This window comes from Dasypus novemcinctus, chromosome 9 (assembly GCF_030445035.2).
Source record: "Dasypus novemcinctus isolate mDasNov1 chromosome 9, mDasNov1.1.hap2, whole genome shotgun sequence".
Lineage (NCBI taxonomy): Eukaryota > Metazoa > Chordata > Mammalia > Cingulata > Dasypodidae > Dasypus > Dasypus novemcinctus.
In genome coordinates this window covers 81,625,655-81,646,618 of record NC_080681.1, presented here as the reverse complement: position 1 = coordinate 81,646,618, position 20,964 = coordinate 81,625,655, and the positions used below count along the sequence as shown (strand labels likewise).

The 20,964-nt window shown below is 36.5% G+C and overlaps 1 protein-coding gene across 1 annotated transcript in view; it reads left to right on the top strand.

Moving 5' to 3' along the window:
• The first annotated feature begins 459 nt into the window (after nt 1-459).
• Nucleotides 460-20,964, top strand: part of C9H1orf185 (chromosome 9 C1orf185 homolog) — a 40,012-nt gene continuing 19,507 nt past the window's right edge. Inside the window, exons 1-2 of the mRNA XM_058304719.2 lie at nt 460-527; nt 4,946-5,081. Of these exons, the coding sequence (XP_058160702.2) occupies nt 5,010-5,081 (72 nt within the window). The 5' untranslated portion in view covers nt 460-527; nt 4,946-5,009. The remainder of the gene's footprint in view (nt 528-4,945; nt 5,082-20,964) is intronic.

The window sequence follows — 20,964 nt, the reverse complement described above, 5'->3', positions numbered from 1 at the left end:
CCCTCATCTGCCTCCTTGTAGTAATTAATAATATAACTCTTAAAATGAAAAGTGTCATGTTGGAGGACTACAAGGAATGATGATGAAGAAATAACCTAAAAATTCACAGCTGGACTGGAAAGGGAAAAACCATAATATGAGAAGAAGCTGTTATAAAAACAAACAGAGCCTTGGACTCAAATCCTGTCAGGGCAGAGAAGTCTACCCTGGGCCTTAATCAATAGGAGGCTCTGTATAATTCTGTAACTCAGGGTCCCAACGTTGATTAGAATTGAACAGGACTAGGATTCAGGTTTCCCAACCTCCTGGGAATGTCTTACCACTGCCCTATGTTACATCATTTGAAATAATAAATCACTTAATTTTCTGTAGCACATGAACATACATGCATGAAATAAACTTTTACAATTTGTTTGTATAGGTTTTTTTAGCTACTTAGCCTATTTTCTGACTGCTGGTGCTGTTACTTTGGGAATTGGTTTCTTTGCTTTGGCATCAGCTTTGTGGTTCCTGATTTGCAAGCGAAGGTAGGATTTATTAAAATGTTTAACTTTTTTTCTTTTAAAAATTAATAAAGGAATTTTTCAGATGGTATTAAATTTAAATAATTATATGAGTATTGACTCTGTAATTTGGGATTTGGGTTATAAACCCTTTGGTTAGGGGACGGGAGGCTTCACATGTTTTATATAACCTGGAAAGAGAAGTCTCGGGGTAGCATAAAGCAATTGTCATGCATTAAAACTTTAAGGAATAATAAAACCCATTTTTCCTCTAGAAGACATGGTTTTGAAAATAACATAAGGCTAGACAATTTTTTAAAAGTATGTTTATTCCCAGTTGAAAGGTTAAAAACATTAGAGAGAGCGGAAGACTCGCTTTCATTTGGAAATACTTAAAAAGCTGATGGGGATGCCCTGGAATGATCTAAAATAGTCTTTTTTCAGAAACAGAAAGGTAAATTGACACATCAGTTTGTTTCAATCCTAAAATTTAGCATTTCTAATTATTTAATCCATTCAGTTTTAGCTTTGTCTGATGTTCTCACACAAACAAACGCGCTCATCTTCCACTGTTCCCTGTCTCAGAAAATGAACACATACAATGCGTCCACTTGCACAAGTCCAAAACCTACAAATTATTAACTTATTCATTCTTTCAACAAATATTTATTGGGTGCCTGCCATTGGGATCCTGTTTCATAGACTTAGAATACCACTGGGAAGTGATAGATTTAATGAACAAATAAAGTAGTCAGACTTCCTCTTTAAGTAGGTAATATTTTATCTGAGACCTGACCTAAAAGCACAGCAAGTACAAAGACCCCCAAGGTGAGAATGATCTTGGCATTGTTCAGAGAACAGAAAGAAGGCCACTGTGGATAGAGGATAGTAAGAAAGGAAGATAATGATATAAGGTTGAAGAGATAGGCAGGGAACAGATAGGAATTCGTAGGCTGGAATAAGAAATTTGCATTTTATCTTTTGTGCCATTGGAAGGTTTTAAACAGCGAATGGCATTATCATCATCAGGATAGCTAGCATTGAGTGTTTACTACATGCTAGGCACTGTTCTAAGTACTTTATATGTTATCTCATCTAGACCTTGTAACAGCCCTGTGAGGTAGTAGTAATATCCCCATGTTAAAGACTCCATAATATCTCCTAATTGACATCTTTAAAACACTTTTCAATAATTCATGTATAATTTACATACAATAAATGCATAGATTTTAAGTGTTTCGATTTATATTTTAAAATCATAATTCTTTCTGTGAAGATTGAACTGTATTGGAGCAAGAATAAAAGCAGAGAGGCGATTTAAGAGGTGTGGTGGCTTTGAGTTATGTACTCTAGAAAAACATGTTCTTATTCCATTCCTGTGGGTGTGAATCCATTGCAAACAGGACATTTTCATGAGGTTACTTCATTTAAGGTGTAGCTCAACCCAATCAGGATGGGTCTTAATCCTCTTACTGGAAGGCTTATAGAGAAGGCCACAGAGGAGAAAGCCACAGGAAACAGCCAAAAGCTGCAACTCAGTGGGACCCAGAAGAGAAAGAAGATGCCACCATGTGCTTTGCCATGTGACAGAAAGGCCAAGACCCAAGAGTTGCCGACAGCTAGCCCGAGAATGCCAGTCTTCAGGAAGAAAGCATTGCCTTGCTGACTTCTCCTAGTCTCAACACCATGATCCAATAATTCCCATTGTTTAAGCCAGCCCATGGTGTTTGTTTTAGCAGCTGGGAAACTGAAACAGGAGGCTATTTCCTCTTATTTTAAGCTATTGTGAGAAGTGATGGTGACATGGACTAGTTATGGAAGTAGAGATGAAAAGCAGGGGTTGGATCAAAGATATATTTTTCAGGTAGGACTAACAGGACTGGTTGGTAGAATGGATGAAATAGAGAAAGATGAATGAAAGGATGGAATAAATGATGACACCTACATTTTTACTCTGATCAACCAGGTAGTTGGTCGTACTATATACTGAAATTAAGGGACAGTTGAGGCTGTGGGAGCAAGTTGGGAGAGTGGTGGTAAACCAGGAGTTGTGTGGAAAAGCCTATTACTGAGGTAGAAATGTCAAATAGGCAGTTAGATATACCTGTCTGCAGTTCAGGAGTGAAGTCAGGACTGAACATTCAGGTTATTGATATATAGAAGGTATCTAAAGTCACAGGGCTGGAGGACACTACCCAGGAAATGACTGTGGATAGAGAAAGAATCTAGGACTGTGCCCTACAGCCAATCTGAGAAGAAAAGCAGAAATCTGTGGTGTCAAGGAAGCCAAAATTAGAAACCACCACTCTATTAGGTGGTGGCCAATTAATGTTGAAGGCACTTAAGAAGTTGAGAAAGACGAGGATAGAGAAGTGATTCAACTTAAGAAGTTGAGAAAGACGAGGATAGAGAAGTGATTTTTGGATTTGGCAACATGGATGTCATCGGTGACCTTGATGAGCCATTTGGAAGAGTAGTTTCAGAAGTTCATCTTTAAGGAAAATACCAGAAGTGAGAAAATTGAGACAAGTATAGGTTTCTCTTTTTGTTTTTTGTTTTTGTTTTTGTTTTTTGTGAAGGGGAGCTGATATTGGACAGAATATTTTTTAAAACAACAAACAATATGGAAAACAACAAAATTTCTAGAAATGGAAAATCTTACATTCAAAATGGAAACTAGGAAGATGAATCTGACTAAATTATTTCAAACAGCAGAGGAGAAAATTAAAGAGTTTAAGACACATTGAGGATAGATTGAGATCTAATATCCATTTAATCAGAGTTTTAGAAGGAAAGAAGAGAGGGTATAAGGAAGATACATTTTAAAAAATAATGCCTGAGAATTTTCCATCATTTTGGATGGTTCTGGGACATACTTATGGGATAGCTGCTGGAGATAATGTGGAGTCAAGAAAGGCTTTTTTTTCCCTGAAGATGAAAGACATTCTTAATATCAGACCCATTAAATTTTGAACCATCACCAGGTTCTTTTTACTTTTTACCCTCGTAACTCACTTAAATCTATCCATTTCTCTCCAATATTGTTCCCTAATCCCACATAAGCTACTGTAGTTGTAGTTCTAACTGATCCCCTACCTTCTCTGTTGTCCTTGTTTAATCTTTTCCACACTTTTCCAAATGAAAATCTGATCAGTCATACCTGGACCCTACCCCTATCAGATTGTAAGGGCCTTTGGATTGCTTTTAGGATAACAACAGCAATAAGTGGCCCTGTACAGTCTACCCACGCCTTAACTCCCCAGTTTCATCTTTTACTTCCACCACACTGGTCTAATCTGGCCTTATGGCCTTTATACTTGCTATTCTCTCTGCCTAGAACATTCTTCCTCCCACATCTCCTCTTCTCCACCACACTCTGCCTAATACCACTACTATTATTTCTTCGATGCCCAGTTCAATCATCCCTTCCTCAGGAAAGCCTGCCTTAAGTCCCTTTATTCTTTTAATTTCCTTTGTCATGTACCCACATGGTACCAGATAGCTTTCCACTTTCCACAGTTGTAGTTTTTCATTTTCTTCTGTTATTAATGTCTTTCTTCCCTATTAATATGTTAATTCCTTGAGGGCAATAATAATTCCATTAGGACAGTGACTGTGCTCCCCACTCCCACCTCCCACTGTATTTACAACACCCCGCATAGTGCCTGGCACATAGCAGGTACTCAAAAAATATTTGGTAAGTGACTTGAATAGAATGAATGAATGAATGCCAATTTGTCAATACCTCATTGAGAAGCATAATATGATGTCCTGAATTAATTTGGAAAATTTCTATGCCTCTTAAATAAGAGATGGCAATCAGCATTATTTATTAAATTCTTAATTTAAAAATTACTCTTGAAGCTGCATTCCCTTATACTCAACTATGTGCCTTTGACTAGCTAGGATTTTACTCGCTGATTTTTTATTTCTAACCCTTTTTCACTTGTGATTACATAAGTAATTAAAGATCATAGGCACTCTTCAACTGTAAATCAATAGATTCAACTCGATTTCCATCTTCTTGCTTTTTGATAGAGAAACATAAAATGTCAACGTTGAAATATCAAAATTGACCAATGAGTTTCATTTTTTTTCATTTCCTTTGCCAGTAAAGGCAAATTTATGAAGAGGGTAACTAACATTAAAATCATTGGGTTGTCTAACAACCAGAAAGAAGGATATCAAAGACTTCTGGTTAATCTTCAGGTGGAAAATTTAATCATGCATAAGAAGTAGCTTAATTTACATTATATAAATAAAATAGATGTAATGAAATCAATTACTTTGTGTGAGTGTATAAAAGTTGATTGGTGCTTTTAAAAATAAATATGATTTTTAAAAATCTTTATGTATAAATATTAGAAAACAAAATAATTTAATTTTAATTGGTTTATAACTGAATTCATGTTTACTAATAGTGTCTATAAAATATTTTTCAGAGAAATATTTCAAAATTCCAAATTTATAGCAACCGATAAGGGATGCAGGCAAAGACCACCAAAGATGAAGATTAAATCTCCTTCTCAGTGTGTTTTTATTTCTCGAAATTTTCATACTGGAAGATTCCAATTACAGGTAATGTGTAATATTTTATAGCAATCTTTTAAAATAATTTCTTTTGATAACCATGTCATTAGCATTATTGTCTTTAAGTTTTAAAGTTTTAAATTAGCACTGCTATCTTTACATTTTAGGGATAATAATATAGAACTAAGTGATATTTAAATTAGTCAGAATTAGAGTTTATACTATAGGAATATTTTTTTTTAATTTTTTTATTTTTTATTGACTTTGTAATAATATTACATTAAAAATATATATGTGAGGTCCCATTCAACCCCACCTCCCCACCCCCCCTCTCCCCCCCCCCAACAACACTCGTTCCCATCGTCATGACACATCCATTGGATTTGGTAAGTACATCTTTGGGCACCTCTGCACCTCATATACATTGGTTCACATCATGGCCCATACTCTCCTCTATTCCATCATGTAGGCCCTGTGAGGATTTACAATGTCCGGTGATTACCTCTGAAGCACCATCCAGGGCAGCTCCATGTCCCGAAGACGCCTCCACCTCTCATCTCTTCCTGCCTTTCCCCATACCCTTTGTCCATTATGTCCACTTTTCCCAATCCAATGCCACCTCTTCTATGTGGACACTGGATTGGTTGTGTCCATTGCACCTTTATGTCAAGAGGAGGCTCAGATTCCACCTGGATGCTGGATGCAATCCTCCCATTTTCAGTTGTAATCACTCTAGGCTCCATGGTGTGGTGGTTGTCCTTCTTCACCTCCATCTTAGCTGAGTGTGGTAAGTCCAATAAATCAGATTGTAGGTGCTGGAGTCTGTTGAGGCTCAGGATCTGGCTATCACATTGTCAGTCCAGAGATTCAAATCCCCTAAATATATCTTAAACCCCAACATTAACTGCACCTCCAGCACATTAGCATGAAAGTCTTATGAAGGGAGATCCCATCTGAGTCCAGATTCATCACACATAAACACCATTTCCAAAGAGGGGCCATCTGCCCTGGTAGTTAACCCCATCGGCCATGACCATAACTCCCGTGGGTCTCTTTAGCCCTCAAAGGAACCAATATCTGGGGGTTGTATCTGCTTTATCTGTCTCTCTGACTCTGCTCAGTTGTGCATGAGGGCAAACCTTCTGCCAGCCTCCAGACTCTTTTTTAGAAACTCGTAGCCATATAAACTCATTTCTCCTTTCCATTTCCCCCTTACTTTAGGTCAAACAGCATTTTAAAGTCATGGTATTTTATGTAGACATGGATATTCTGCTGATCCGCATTGAACCTTCCGTATAAGGTCATTTTCCAGTTGCATCATCAGTTGGTAGTTGATAGTGGTCCCTCGTTGCCAGGGAGGCTCATCCCCGGGTGTCATGTCCCACGCTGGGGGGAAGGCATTGCATTTACATGCTGAGTTTGGCTTCGAGACTGGCCACATTTGAGTAACATGAAGGCTGACAGAAGGAAATTATAGGAATATTTTAAAAACTAAATGAAAATATGCTTCCATCTCTAGTTGCTTTTCTATATTTCTAGCCCAAGAGCCTACATCCCCCATAGTAGAATTGTTAGAGGAATCAAGATAAATAATGAACAAATGGCATGTGAAAAACTAAAAGCAAAAGTACCAGGCCTATCAGAGGAAAGAGTTTCGGAGATAAGAAATGCTCAGATAACCAGATTATGTATTGAATTCAATTCGACAGGGACTTATTGAGCCTTTCTTGTATACTAGAATCTGAGCCTCCCTGCTGGGCATAGCAAAATATGCTGCTTGTGTATTACAAGGCAGAAGCAAAATTAGCTTTGGGTTATGTGGTAAGTGTCAAAACAGCATTATATGAACAAAGTAAAACAATGTAGAGACCAGTAGGAATTTAAAACTGCAATATATGTAAATTAAACAAAAACAAAACAAAGCAAAAAGCAAGTAACTGGTCTATTGAATTAATAGAAAATAGTGACAAACTGTCAGGATGTCAAAGTTTCACTAAGCATCTTGAATATTGAGCTCAGTATTCATTGTTAAACATTTACTGAGTGCCTTGTCTGTGGCAGTATTAGTTTAGACACTAAGGCTATATAAATAAATAGGATATGAACCCAGTCTTAGAGGAGCCCAAAGAGTACCAGAGAAGAAAAACATATAAACTAATAATTGTAATATTCACAGTGGGGACTTAAAAAATTTTTTTTTAAATTTTTATTAGAGAAGTTGTGAGTTTACAGAAAAATCAGGCATAAAATACATGTTCCCATATATTACCCTATTATTAACACCTTTCATTGGTATGGTACATTTGTTAGAATTGATGAAAGCACATTTTAATTATTTTACTATTAGCTATAGTCCATGGTTTAACTTAGGGTTCACTATTTCTGTTGTACAGTTCCAAGGATTTAAAAAAAAAATTTTATTCTAGTAATACATATACAACCTAAAAATTTCCCATTTAACCCCATTCAAATAGATAATTCAGTGCTGTTAAATATATAATTCAGTGCTGTTAATTACATTGACAATGTTGTGCTACTATCACCACCATCCATTGCCAAAATACTTCCATCAATCCAAATAGAAAGTCTGTACATTATAAGCCTTAACTTCCTATTCCTGTCCTCTGGTAACATATAGTCTAGATTCTGGCTCTGTGAGTTTGCTTTTTCTAATTATTTCATGTCAGCAAGATCATACAGTATTTGTCCTTTAGTGTCTGGCTTATTTCACTCAACATAATGTCTTCAAGGTTCATACAGGTTGTTGCATATATTAGAACTTCATTCCTTTTTATGGCTGGATAATGTTCCATTGTATGTATATACCACATTTTGTTTATCCATTCATCGATTGATGGACACTTGGGTTGCTTCCACATTTTGACCATTATGAATAATGCTGCTATGAACATTGTTGTACAAATACCTGTTCAAGTCCCTGCTTTCAGATCTTTTGGGTATGTACCTATAAGTGGGATTATTGGGTCATATCATACTTTTATACTTAACTTTCTATGGAACTACCAAACTGTCTTTCACAGTGGCTACATCATTTTTACGTTCCCACTAGCATTGATTGAGTGCTCCTATTTCTTCAATGCTATAATTTTCCATTTTTTCAATAGTAGCCATTCTACTGAATGTGAAATAGTATCTCACTGTGGTTTTGATTTGCATTTCCCTAATAGCTAATGAGGTTGAGCACCTTTTCATGTGTTTTTTGGGCAATTATATATCTTCTTTGGAAAAATATCTGTTCAAGTCTTTTTCCCCAGTCTGTAATTGGGTTGTCTTTTTGTTATTAAGTTGAAGGATTTCTTTTTATAATATCTGGATATTAAACTCTCACCAGATATGTGGTTTCCAAATATTTTCAACCTTTCTGTAGATTGTCATTTTACTTTTATGATAAAGTTCTTTGATGTGCAAAAGTTGTTTGAAATTTTCATAATGGTCCATTTATCTATTTTTTTCTTCTGTTGCTTGTGCTTTGGGTGTAAAGTCTAAGAACCTATTGCCTAACACAAAGTCCTGAAGATGCTTCCCTACATTTTCTTCTCTGAGTTTGATAGTCTGGTTCTTACATTTAGATCTTTGATCCATTTTGAGTTGATTTTTGTTCTTGGTGTGAGGTAGAGGGTTCACCTTCATTTTTTTACAAATGGAGATCCAATTTTTCCAGCACCATTTGTTGAAGATACTATTCTTTCCCACTTGAGTGATCTTTTCCCCCTTGTCAAACATCAGTTGGCCATAAATGTGAGGGGTGACTTCTGAACTCTCAGTTCTATTCCATAGTTCTATATGTCTGTCTCTGTTCTAGTTCCACACTGTTGTTTTTTTTTAAGATTTATTTATTTATTTATTTCCCTTCCCCCCCACCCCCACCCCGGTTGTCTGTTCTCTGTGTCTGTTTGCTGCGTCTTCTTTGTCCGCTTCTGTTGTTATCAGTGGCACCGGAATCTGTGTTTCTTTTTGTTGCGTCATCTTTTTGTGTCAGCTCTCCGTGTGTGCGGCGCCATTCCTGGGCAGGTCGCACTTTCTTTCACACTGGGCGGCTCTCCTTATGGGGTGCAGTCCTTGCACCTGAGGCTCCCCTACTCAGGAGTCACCCCTGCATGGCACAGCACTCCTTGTGCGCATCAGCACCGCTCATGGGCCAGCTCCACACGGGTCAAGGAGGCTGCGGGTTTGAACCACAGACCTCCCACGTGGTAGACGGATGCCCTAACCACTGGGCCAAGTCCGCCACCCCACACTGTTTTGATAGCTGTAGCTTTGTAGTAAGTTTTAAGATCAGGAAGTGTAAGTCCTCCAACTTTGCTCTTCTTGTTTAAGATGGCTTTAGCTATTTGGAGCCCATTACCTTTCCATATAAATTTGATGATTGGCTTTTCCATTCCTGAAAAAAAAAAGTTATTGGAATTTTTATTGGAATTGCATTGACTGTATAAATAGCTTTGGATAGTATTGACATCTTAATGATATTTAGTCTTCCAATCCATGAAGACAAAATATCCTCCCATGTATTCAGGTCTTTAATTTCCTTTAGCAATGTTTTTTTAAAGTAATTTTATTGAAACATATTCACAAACCATACAGTCCATCTTAAGTGAATAATCAATGATTTTTGGTATAAGTACAGAGTTGTGCATTCCTCACTGCAAATAAAATTAAAGTATTTTCATTACCCCCAAAAGGAAAACTCCCTACCCCTTAGGAGTCACCTCTCAATCCCTCTATCCTTCCCCTCCCAAACATAGCTGCTAATCTAATTCTGTCTCTATATATTTATTTATATTTATACTTTGTATAGAAGGAATCAAACAACATGAGGAACTTTGTGTCTGGTTTCTTTCATGTTACATAATTCTTTTTTTTTTTACAATTGATTCAAAAATAGTAATATATTACTATTCCTTACAGTGGTTTGTTTTAGGTGTATTTTTGCCCATATACCTATTATTATACCTATTATTAGCTTGTAGTATTAATGTACATTTGTTCTGTTTCATAGAAAAATATTTTATATATATATTATTAACCACACTCATTGTCCACAAGAGGGTTTATTATGGTATACAGCCCCGAGTTTCATCCTTTAGCTTTCCTTCTAGTGACATAAATGACTTAAACTATCTCTTTCAATTAGCACTGCTAATTACAGTCACTATAATATGCTATCGTCACCTCTATCCATTTCCAAACATTTACAATCAACCTTATTACAAATTCTTTTAGCAGTATTTTGTAGTTTTCAAGTACAAAGTACAAGTCCTTTACATCCTTGCTTAGATTTATTCCAAGATACTTGATTCTTTTAGTTGCTATTGTAAAGGGACAGTTTTACAGGAGAATTTTACCAAATAGTCCACGAAGAATTAACATCAAACTTGCTCAAATTCTTCAAATTGAAGAGGGGGAAACACTCCCTAATTCAGTCTACAAGACTAACATCACCCTCATACCAAAGCCAGATAAAGATATCATAAGAAAAGAAAGTTACAGACCAATATCTCTTATGTATATAGATACAAAAATCTTCACAAAATGCCAGTAAACCAAATCCAACAGCTTATTAAAAGAATTGTAAACCAAGATCAAGTAGGATTTATCCCAGGTGTGCAGGGGTGGTTCATCATAAGAAAATTAATGACTATCATACACCACATTAATAGAACAAAGGGGGAAAAATACATGATTATCTTAATTGATGTAGAAAAGGCATTTACCCCAGCATGGGTTTTTCATTTTTTTATTTTCAGGTACCAGGGCTGAAAATTGATACTGGGACCTTGTATGTAGGAAGCCAGGGTTCAATCACGGAGCTGCACCAACTCCCCCATGTTAGTTTTTTTGTTAGTTTGCTTGTTTGTCTATTTTTGCTTTTAGGAGTTACTGGGGATCAAACCTAGGACCTTGTATGTAGGAAGTAGGCATTCAACCACCTGTGCTGCATCTGTTCTCCAGCATGCCTCCTTAATAAAAACATTTAGAAAACTAGGAACAGAAGGAAACCTGCTCAACATGATAAAGGGCACATATGAAAAACCCACACTTAATGGTTAAAGACTGAAATCTTTCTTTCTAAGATCACAAACAAGACGATACCCACTGTCACCACTGTTATTCAACAGTGTACCGGAAGTTCTAGTCAGAGCAATTAGGCAAGACAAAGCAATGAAAAGTATCCAAACTGGAAAGAAAGAAACAAAACTTTCCCTATTTGCAGACAACATGATCCTGTAAGCGGAAAACCCTGAAAAATCCACAACCAAGCCCCTAGAGCTAATAAATTCAACAAAGTGACAGGGTACAAGATCAACATTTAAAAATCAATAGTGTTTCTATACACCAGTAATGAACAATCAAAAGAAGAAATCATAGAGAAGACTTTTGAGCTGGATTTTGAGAAATGACTAGAAACTTGTCAGGAGGAAAGAGAATGAAAGACATTTTATGTTCAAAGCTTTGCAGCTATGAAAGGAAGTAACATGTTCGGTAAAAATGTTATGATGTTCGGAGCTTAGCATTCATGCTAAGGAGTGGTGGAAAAAGATCCTGGAAATGAGATTGTTGTAAGCCTCGTTTGCACCCTAAGGATTTTGGATTTAACCTATACTCTATACAGATCCACTGGAGGCATTATAGGATTGTGGCCAAGAATGTAGATTTTAGAGCCAGATCACTCAGGTTTGAATCCTACTTCTAGAAGTGTAACCTTAGGCAAATTATTTAACTTCTCTTAACTTGTCTTGTTTCTTTATGGCAAAATGAAGATAATTTCATCTTTATAGGTTGTCATGGATTAGATAAATTAATATGTGAAATGCATTCAAGATAGTGCCTGACCGTGTAGAAAGAACAACACAAATATTCTATTTTTTTTAAGATGTATTTTTCATTTATTTCCCCTTGAACACCCCCCATCCCCCCCCCCCCCAGTTGTCTGCTCTCTGTGTCCATTTGCTGCATGTTCTTCTGTGACAGCTTCTACCCTTATCAGTGGCACCGGGAATCCGTGTTTCCTTTTGGTGCATCATCTTGTTGTGTCAGCTCTCTGTATGTGCTGTGCCATTCTTGGGCAGGCTGTACTTTCTTTTGCGCTGGGCGGCTCTCCTTACGGGTGCACTCCTTGAGTGTGGGGCTCCCCTACGCAGGGGACACCCCTGCGTGGCAGGGCACTCCTTGCATGCATCAGCACTGTGCATGGGCCAGCTCCACACGGGTCAAGGAGGCCTGGGGTTTGAACCACAGACCTCCCATGTGGTAGCCTGACTCCCTATCCATTGGGCCAAGTCTGCTTGGCCAAATATTCTATTATTATTACTAGAAGATTTCAAGCAGGCAAGAGTCATGATCAAATTAATTCTAAAGGTTATTAGTTCTGATTTTCAAATGAAAGACTGAAATAAAGACTGTTGCAGAGAAAACAAATATTTCCTTGTAGCATTTAATATTAATTGAATTTATTGAACACCCATCACATACTAGGCATATTACCAGGCATTAGTACTTATCTAACAGTGATTTCAGACAAATAGACAATTTTTAAAGTGTCATGAGTGTTATGAGGAAGAAGTACATACACGGGAGTACTAAATTTTAAGTAGGTTGTTTATTATTCGTTCAGCAAATATGTAATAAGTGTTTGTGTGCCAGACACTGCTCAAGGCAACTGGGAATTTGGTGGTGAAAAGGGGAGACAGAGTACTTGCTCTCATGAAATTTATAGTCTAGTGGGAGAGATAAACATTGCACAATTAAACACAAAATATTACTGAGGACTCTTAATAGTCAGTGACAGCAACCCAATTCAGACTAGATTAAGAAGAAAAACATGTATGAAAAGATAAAGGTAGTGCTGATATCAGTTTGAAGATGAAAGGATTTTTTTTCTGATTGACCCTCTGCTTTTTATCTCAACTCTGCCTCTTTCTTTCCTCTTACAGATAGTCTTTCCCTATGTGGCAGGAAAATGAAAATTGTAAGAAAAAAACATGTTTAAAATAAGGAAGAACTAGGGCTCAGTGTTTTAAAAAATGCTTTTATTGTGAAATATGGAATACATGCAAGATTATATATATATATATATAGTTTAGAGAATAATAAATGGCATTCTTATACCCACCTTCCAGAATAAGAAATAGATTGTTACCAGGATCTTTGAGGTATCCTGAGTCTCATACATCTCTCAAATACCTCACCCCCACTCTTCATTTAAGGAACCACTATCGTTTAATTGCAGTTAACCACTTCCTTGCTTTTCTTTGTAGTTTTAGCACAAATATTAAGGATCCCTGAACAAGGTATTATTAAATTTTATATGTCTTTGGACTTCATATCTAATATGTTCTTCTGTTTATCACTCAATATATTACATTTCTGAAATTCATCCAGGTTAATACATATAGCCAGAGTTGATTATTTTTGTTGTTACATGAATTGTATGAATATATCATTTTTTAAGTTATGGACATAGGGTTGTTTAAAGTTGTTTCTCTGGAAAACTTCTAAAGGGAATATATCTAATGGTGGCCTTGCTGAATCATGGAATATGTGCATGTTGAACATTATTAGACAATTCCAAAGAAGCTACATCAATATATATTTCCCCAAGACATGTGGAAGTGTTCAGAATGCTCCATATAATCAATAAATATTGTTATTACCAGGCTTCTACATTTATTTATTTATTTTTAAAGCTTTAGCTTATGTAAGCCATAATCCACTGAATGGACTGGGGGAGAGTGTAAACTACAATGTAAATTATTATCCATGGGGTACAGCAGTGTTCTAATGTATTCACCAAATGCAATGAATGTGCCACAGCGATGAAAGTGGTTGTTGATGTGGGAGGAATGGAGTGGGGTGGGGGTGGGTATATGGGAATCTTTTATATATTTTTTCTTCTTTTTTTTTAAAGATTTACTTTTTATTTCTCTCCCTTCCTCCGTCCCCCTCCCCCCAGTTGTCTGCTCTCTGTGTCCATTCACTGGGTGTTCCTCTGTGACTGCTTCTATCCTTATCAGCTGCACCGGGAATCTGTGTTTCTTTTTGTTGCGTCATCTTGTTGTGTCAGCTCTCCTGTGTGCGGCGCCATTCCTGGGCAGGCTGCACTTTCTTACCCGCTGGGCGGCTCTCCTTACAGGGCTCACTCCTTGAGCATGGGGCTCCCCTACACGGGGAACACCACTGCGTGGCATGGCACTCCTTGCACGTATCAGCACTGTGCATGGGCCAGCTCCACACGGGTCGAGTCCTGGGGTTTGAACCACGGACCTTCCATGTGGTAGGCAGACACCCTATCCATTGGGCCAAGTCCACTTCCCCTTTTTTATTTTTTAATGTAACATTTTTTGTGATCTATGTATCTTAAAAAAATACAATTAAAAAAACTATGAAAAAAGGAAAAATAAATAAATAAGATATGATATATGAAAAAAAAATATGAGGAATTCCCACATGCCCCACTCCCTTTCCCGTCCATACTTTCCCATACCAACAACATCTTTCATCAGTGTGCCACAATTGATGAACTCACACTGAAGCATTGCTATTAACCATGGACTATAGTTTACATTACAATTTACCTACTGCTACATTTTTGACAATTTGATGGATGTGTAATAGTACTTCACTGTGGTTTTCATTTGTATTTTCCTGCTAACTTTTTCTAAAGTTCATTGCCCATTATCATTTCCACTTACGTGGAATACTTATTCAAACTTTTATCTCTTTTTCTATTAGTTTTTTTGTCTTTTCATTATCCTTTTAAGAGTTATTCTGAATTTTAAGCCTTTGTCAGTTATATTAATTTCATATCTTCATCCATATTGTGGCTTATTATTTCACTCTTTTTATGCTATGTTTGATGAACAGTAGACTATTTTAAAATTTTGAATATAATCTCATTTCTCAGCCATTTCCTTTGTGATTTAGTATTTCCTTCCCTACTCTTAAGTCATAAGATAGTCATCTATACTGTCTTCTTAGATTTTTATAATTTTGTCCATGTAGGCCTATAATCAATCTAGAATTGATTTTTCTCAACTTCTTATTTTGAAATGGTTCAAAACATACAGGACAGTTACAAAAATAATACAAACCCTATACAGAGAATTCCAGCATACTCTTAGCCTCCCAGACACTCAGATCCATCAATTTTAATATTTTGTTACATTTTGTGTTTTTCTCCATCCTCCCTCCTTTCCTTCCTTCCCCTCTTTCTTTCCTTCTCTCTCTTTCTGTACATTTTGTGAACAATTGCATATAGGTTGAATACATCATGCTCTTTGAACACTTAATATTGCCATACACATTTTCTGAGAACAAGGATATTCACTTATGTAACCACCTTAAGTGCAGTTATCCAGTTCAAATAACTTAACACTGATACAGAGCTTAGAGTCTATATTCCAATTTTTCCATATGTTCCAATGATGTCCCTTTGAGTATTTTCTCCTCCCAAGATCCTATCCAGGATTATGTATTGCATTTAATTATAATTCTCTTTAGTTGCTCTTTGTTTTTTTAAATTGTGGGAACATATATACTGCATAAACATTCCCATCTCAATCACTCTCAAGTGTACCATTCAATAGGATTAATTACATTTACAAAATCGCAGTACCCTTACTACCTTCCATTACTAAAATGTTCCCATCTTCCCAAACGGAAACCCTACATTGTTTATGCATCAACTTTCCATACCCCTACCTCCTGACCCTGACAGCCTGTTCTCTAATTTCTGTCCCTATGAGCTTGCATATTTTCTAATATTTTCTTCATAGTTTCCATCAGGTTTAAACTCAACGTTCTAAGTCTATAACAAGTTGGTTGGCTTTGATACCATCTGTGGGTAAGTGACAACTTGGCCAAGTTATGGTGGTCAGTTGTTTGGTCAATAAAGTACTGGCCTGATTGTTACTATGAGGATATTTTGTGGATTTAAATCATCATTAAGTTTATTGCATCTTATTTACCTCTACAATTATCTGAAGAGATTGACTTCAACAATGAGAGAAGTCTCATTCAATCAGTTGAAGATCTTAAAAGGAGAACTGATGATTTCAGAAGTCAGAAGAGAGAATTTGCATCTCTACTTTAGTCAGCCAGCTTCTCCTGGGGAATTTATAGAAAACCTTCATCAGAGTTCACGGCTTGAGGATTGCCCTATGGAATTTGGGCTTGCCCATTCCTACAGTTGCATGACAATTTTTATAAAAATTTCATAATATTATATATATATATATATTATATATTTTTTCAAAATATTATATGTATATATGATATATCTATATCCTGCCAGTGCTGTTTTCCTAGAGAACCATGACTAATACACCATGTTAACTTCAACAGAATGACAAACTATGTTCTTATACCTCTCCATTACCCCCAAGTTTATGTAGCTCTTGTCACAAATTATGTTTATATGTTGAGTCCAAAACCAATGATTTATTGTTACATTCTCTGCATTTGCCTTTAGATACTATAAGAACTAAAAAGTGGAACTACAAACCAAAAATACTATAGTACTGGCACTTAAATTTACCCATGTCCCTCTCCTCACTGGAGATCTTTATTTCTTCATTCAGCCTGATCTATTGTCCTTTCCTTTCAACCTGCAGGACACTCTTTAGAATCTCTTTAGCATGGGCCCAGTTGTGACAAATACCCTCAGCTTTTGTTTATCTTGGAATATCTTCATTTTGCCCTCATTTTTGATGGACAATTTTGGTATATATATAGAATTCTTTGTTGGCATTTTTTGCATTCATCACTTTAAATATGTCACTCCACTGCCTTCTTACCTCCATGATTTCCAATGAGAAATTGGCACTTAATCTAATTCAGACTTCCTTATATGTGACACATTGCTTCTCTCATGATACTTTCAGAATTCTCTTTATCTTCAGCATTCAAGAGTTTGATTATAATATGCCCTACAATGGGTCTATTTGGGTTTATCCTGCTTGAAGTTTGTTGAGCATCTTGTATGTGTGTAGCAGTTTGATATGGTTATGAATTCCAAAAATAGATACTGGATTATGTTTGTAATCTGGTCTGTACCTGGGCATGATTAAGTTATGATTAGGGCTTTGGTTGGGTCACATCATTAGGACATTGAGTCCCACCCACCAAGGGGTGGAGACTCACAGATAAAGGCATGACCAAGGACAGAGTTGAGGGTTTTTGATGTTGGAGTTTGATGCTGAAGTCTTAAACTGGAGCTCCAGGAAGTAAGCACATAGAGGAAAGAGAAGCCAGCCCTAGGAAGAGAGGATCTGAGACAGGAGAAGAACACAGATGAATAGAGATGGCTCCTTAGACAAGGCAGAAACCCCAGGGAGAGAGACAGAGCCATTTACCTGATAGTCTACAGCTGACCTTGTGGAGAGAGACAAAGTCTACAGAGGCTCATAGTCTACAGCTGACCTTGTGGAGAAAACCGAGGAGCTGAGCCCAGAGGAACCCAAGAAACTTGAACCCTCGTAGAAGTTGGCAACCATCTTACTTCAACATGTGGAAATAGACTTTGGTGAGGGAAGTAACTTATGCTTTATGACCTGGTATCTGTAAGCTCCTATCCCAAATAAATACCTTGATAAAAACCAACTGATTTCTGGTATTTTGCATCAGCACCTCTTTGGCTGACTAATACAATGTGTATATTCATGTCTTTCATTAAATTTGGGACAATTTCAGCCATTATTTCTTTGACTATTCTTTCTGCCCCTTTCTCTCTTTCTTACCTTCTGGAACTCCCACAACATGTATATTGGTACACTTGATGTTGTCCCACAGGTTCCTCAGGCTCTGTTAGCTGTTCTTCACTCTTTCTTTTTTCTGCCCCTCAGACTGAATGATTTCAATTGTCTTACCTTCGATTCTCTGATTCTTTCTTCTGACAGCTCCATCTGTTGTTGAATCCCTCTAGGGAATTTTGAATTTCTGTTACTGTGGTCTTCAGATCTATTTGGTTCCTTTTCATAATTTCCACCTCTTTAGAAATTGTTTTTTGGTTGCTCTATCATTTTCCTAATTTTCTTTAGTGCTTTGTGCATGTTTTCCTTTGACACTTTGAACATATTTTTAAAATTCTTTGTCTGGTATGTCCCAGGTGTGGTCCTCCTCGTTGATAGTTTCTAGTGTTTTCATATTTTCCTTTGCCTGGGCCATTGCATCATGTTTCTTTGTAGGTTTTGTAACCTTTTGTTGAAACCTGGCCATTTTGATATTTTTAATGTGTTATTATTGGAATTGAGACTCTGAGATATCTGTTCTTTAAGATTGTATCCAGCTGGTATTATGACAGAGCCTTCCTTAATTTCCAGGTGCTAACGATTAAAAAAAAAAGTAGAAAGAGGAGAAGGAGTAGGAAGATGGGGAGAAAAAGAAGACACTTTTCCCAGTCCTTGCAGATTGATCTGTATGAGTGCTTTCCTTCAGGGCTTATCGACACAATGAGTTTAGAGAGTAGCTCCATGCCAAAGCATGAGGGCCAGTCTGATTCTTTCTGTTCATGCTTCTTGTTTTAGGCATTCCCTAAATTCCCTAGGATATCCCCTATTTTCATGGTTCCAAATGTCCTCTCTTCTCTAGGAAATAATTTCCACATGGTCCCAGACACTGCACTGTATGTCCTTCAGCCAGAAATGCCTTACGTCAGGCAGCACAACTTGACTGCTCTCCCAAAGCATTTTAGAGGAGAGCTCTGTGAGTTGCCTTCTACATACTAAGTTCTGGGATGGTGAGTTCCTTAGGCCATCAGCAGACAGACTGGGTCAGACATACATGCTCCCAGTATGTGTACAAGAGTTACTCTCCTCCCTCCAGAATAAGGAAAAAGGATCCACACTGGGAGCATGGGCCAGCTGCCATGAACATTAGTATACAAATATTTATTCAAGTCATGGTTTTCAATTCTCTGAGGTAGATACCTACAAGTAAAATTGTCAGGTCACATGATAATTCTATGTTTAACTTTCTGAGGAACCACTAAATTGCATTCCACAGTGGCTACACCATTTTGGATTCCCACCAGTAATGCCCAAGTGTTCCTATTTCTCTACATCCTCACCAAAACTACTTCTTTCTGATTTATAAGAAGAATAGTCATCTTAGTAGATGTGAGGCAGTATCTAATTGTGGTTAAGATTTGCATTACCCTAATGGCTAATGAAGTTTAGCTTCTTTTCATGTGTTCATTGACCATTTGTATATCTTCTTCAGGAAATGGCTATTCAAGTCCTTTGCCCATTTTTAAATTGGGTTGCTTGCCTTTTTGTTGTTTAATTGTAGAAGTTCTTTATATATTCTGGATATTAACCCTTATCAGACATATGGTTTCCAAATATTTTCTCCCATGTCTTTTTGCTTTCTTGATAATTTTCTTTGATGCATAAAAGTTTTTTATGTTAAGTCCATTTTGTTTACTTTCTTTTTGTTACTTGTGCTTTTGGTGTAAAATTTAAGCATCTATTGCCTACTACAAACTCCTAAAAACATATCTTTATGTTTTATTTTAAGAGCTTCATAGTATTAGCTAATTATTTCTGTCTATTTGTGAGAGGTCGAGGTCCACATTCATTCTTTTGAATGTGAATTTCCAGTTATCCCAGCACCATTTGTGGAAGAGCTCATTCTTTCCCCGTTGAATGGGCTTGGCATCCATGTCAAAAATCAACTGACCAGAGATGTGTAGATTTATCTCTCAACTCTCAGTTCTGTTCCATTGTTTTGGATATGTATCCTTATTCCAGAATCACACTGTTTTAATTACTATAGCTTTGTAATAAGTTCTGATATCAGGAAATGTGTGTCCTCCAACTTTGTTCTTCCTTTTTAAGATGGTTTTGCTATTTGGGGCCTCTTGCAATTCCATATGAGTTTGAGGATCAGCTCTACCATTTCTGCAAAAAAAGGCTGCTGGATTTTGATAGGGGTGGCATTGAATTTGTAGACCACTTTAGGCAGTATTGACATCTTAACAATATTTAGACCTTCAATCCACGAACATAGGATCTTTCCATTTATTTAGGTCTTTAAAAAAAATTTTTATGTCAATGTTGTGTAGTTTTCTGTGTACAAGTCCTTTATATTCTTAGTTAAATTTATTCCTAGACATTTGATTCTTTTATTTTCTATTATAAATGACATTTTTCTTCTTCCTTTCCTCCTCAGGTTACTCATTCCAAGTGTATAGAAACACTACTGATTTTTGCCCTTCGATTTTATTTTTATTCTCAATTTCATTTAATTCTGCTCTAATCTTTATTTCTCTCCCTCTGATTGTTTTAAGATTAGTTTTCTTTTCTTTTTCTAGTTCCTCCAGATGTGAAAGTAGGTCTTTGATTTTAGCTCTTCCTTCTTTTTTAAAATTTTATTGAAGTATATAATTATATATAAACATACATAAATAATAACTGTATGGTAAAAGTTGTGAACTTAATAAACAAACATGCATAACATCATACAGGGATCCCATACATCACCCCACTACCAACACCTTATGTTGTGAGACATTTGTTACAAATTAAGAAAGAATATCATCAAAATCTTACTACTAACTATAGTCCATATCTTACATTTGGTGTATTTCCCCCCCAACCCACCTTATTATTTTTTAAATTATTTTTATTACAAGAATTGTGAATTTACAAACAGTCATGCACATGTGTAGAATTCCCATACAACACCCCTTCTCCAATACACCACACTGTAGTGGAACATTTGTTACAGAATATGACATAATATCATCAGACTATTACCACCAATTGTGGTCCATAGTGTATATTTAGCACACTTTTTCCATACTCCCCCATTATCAACACAGTACATCATTGGCATAGTGCATGAATATTACAGTATTGCTGTTAACTACAGTTTTTCCACATTCCTACCACCCTGCAATAGTGATGTACATCCA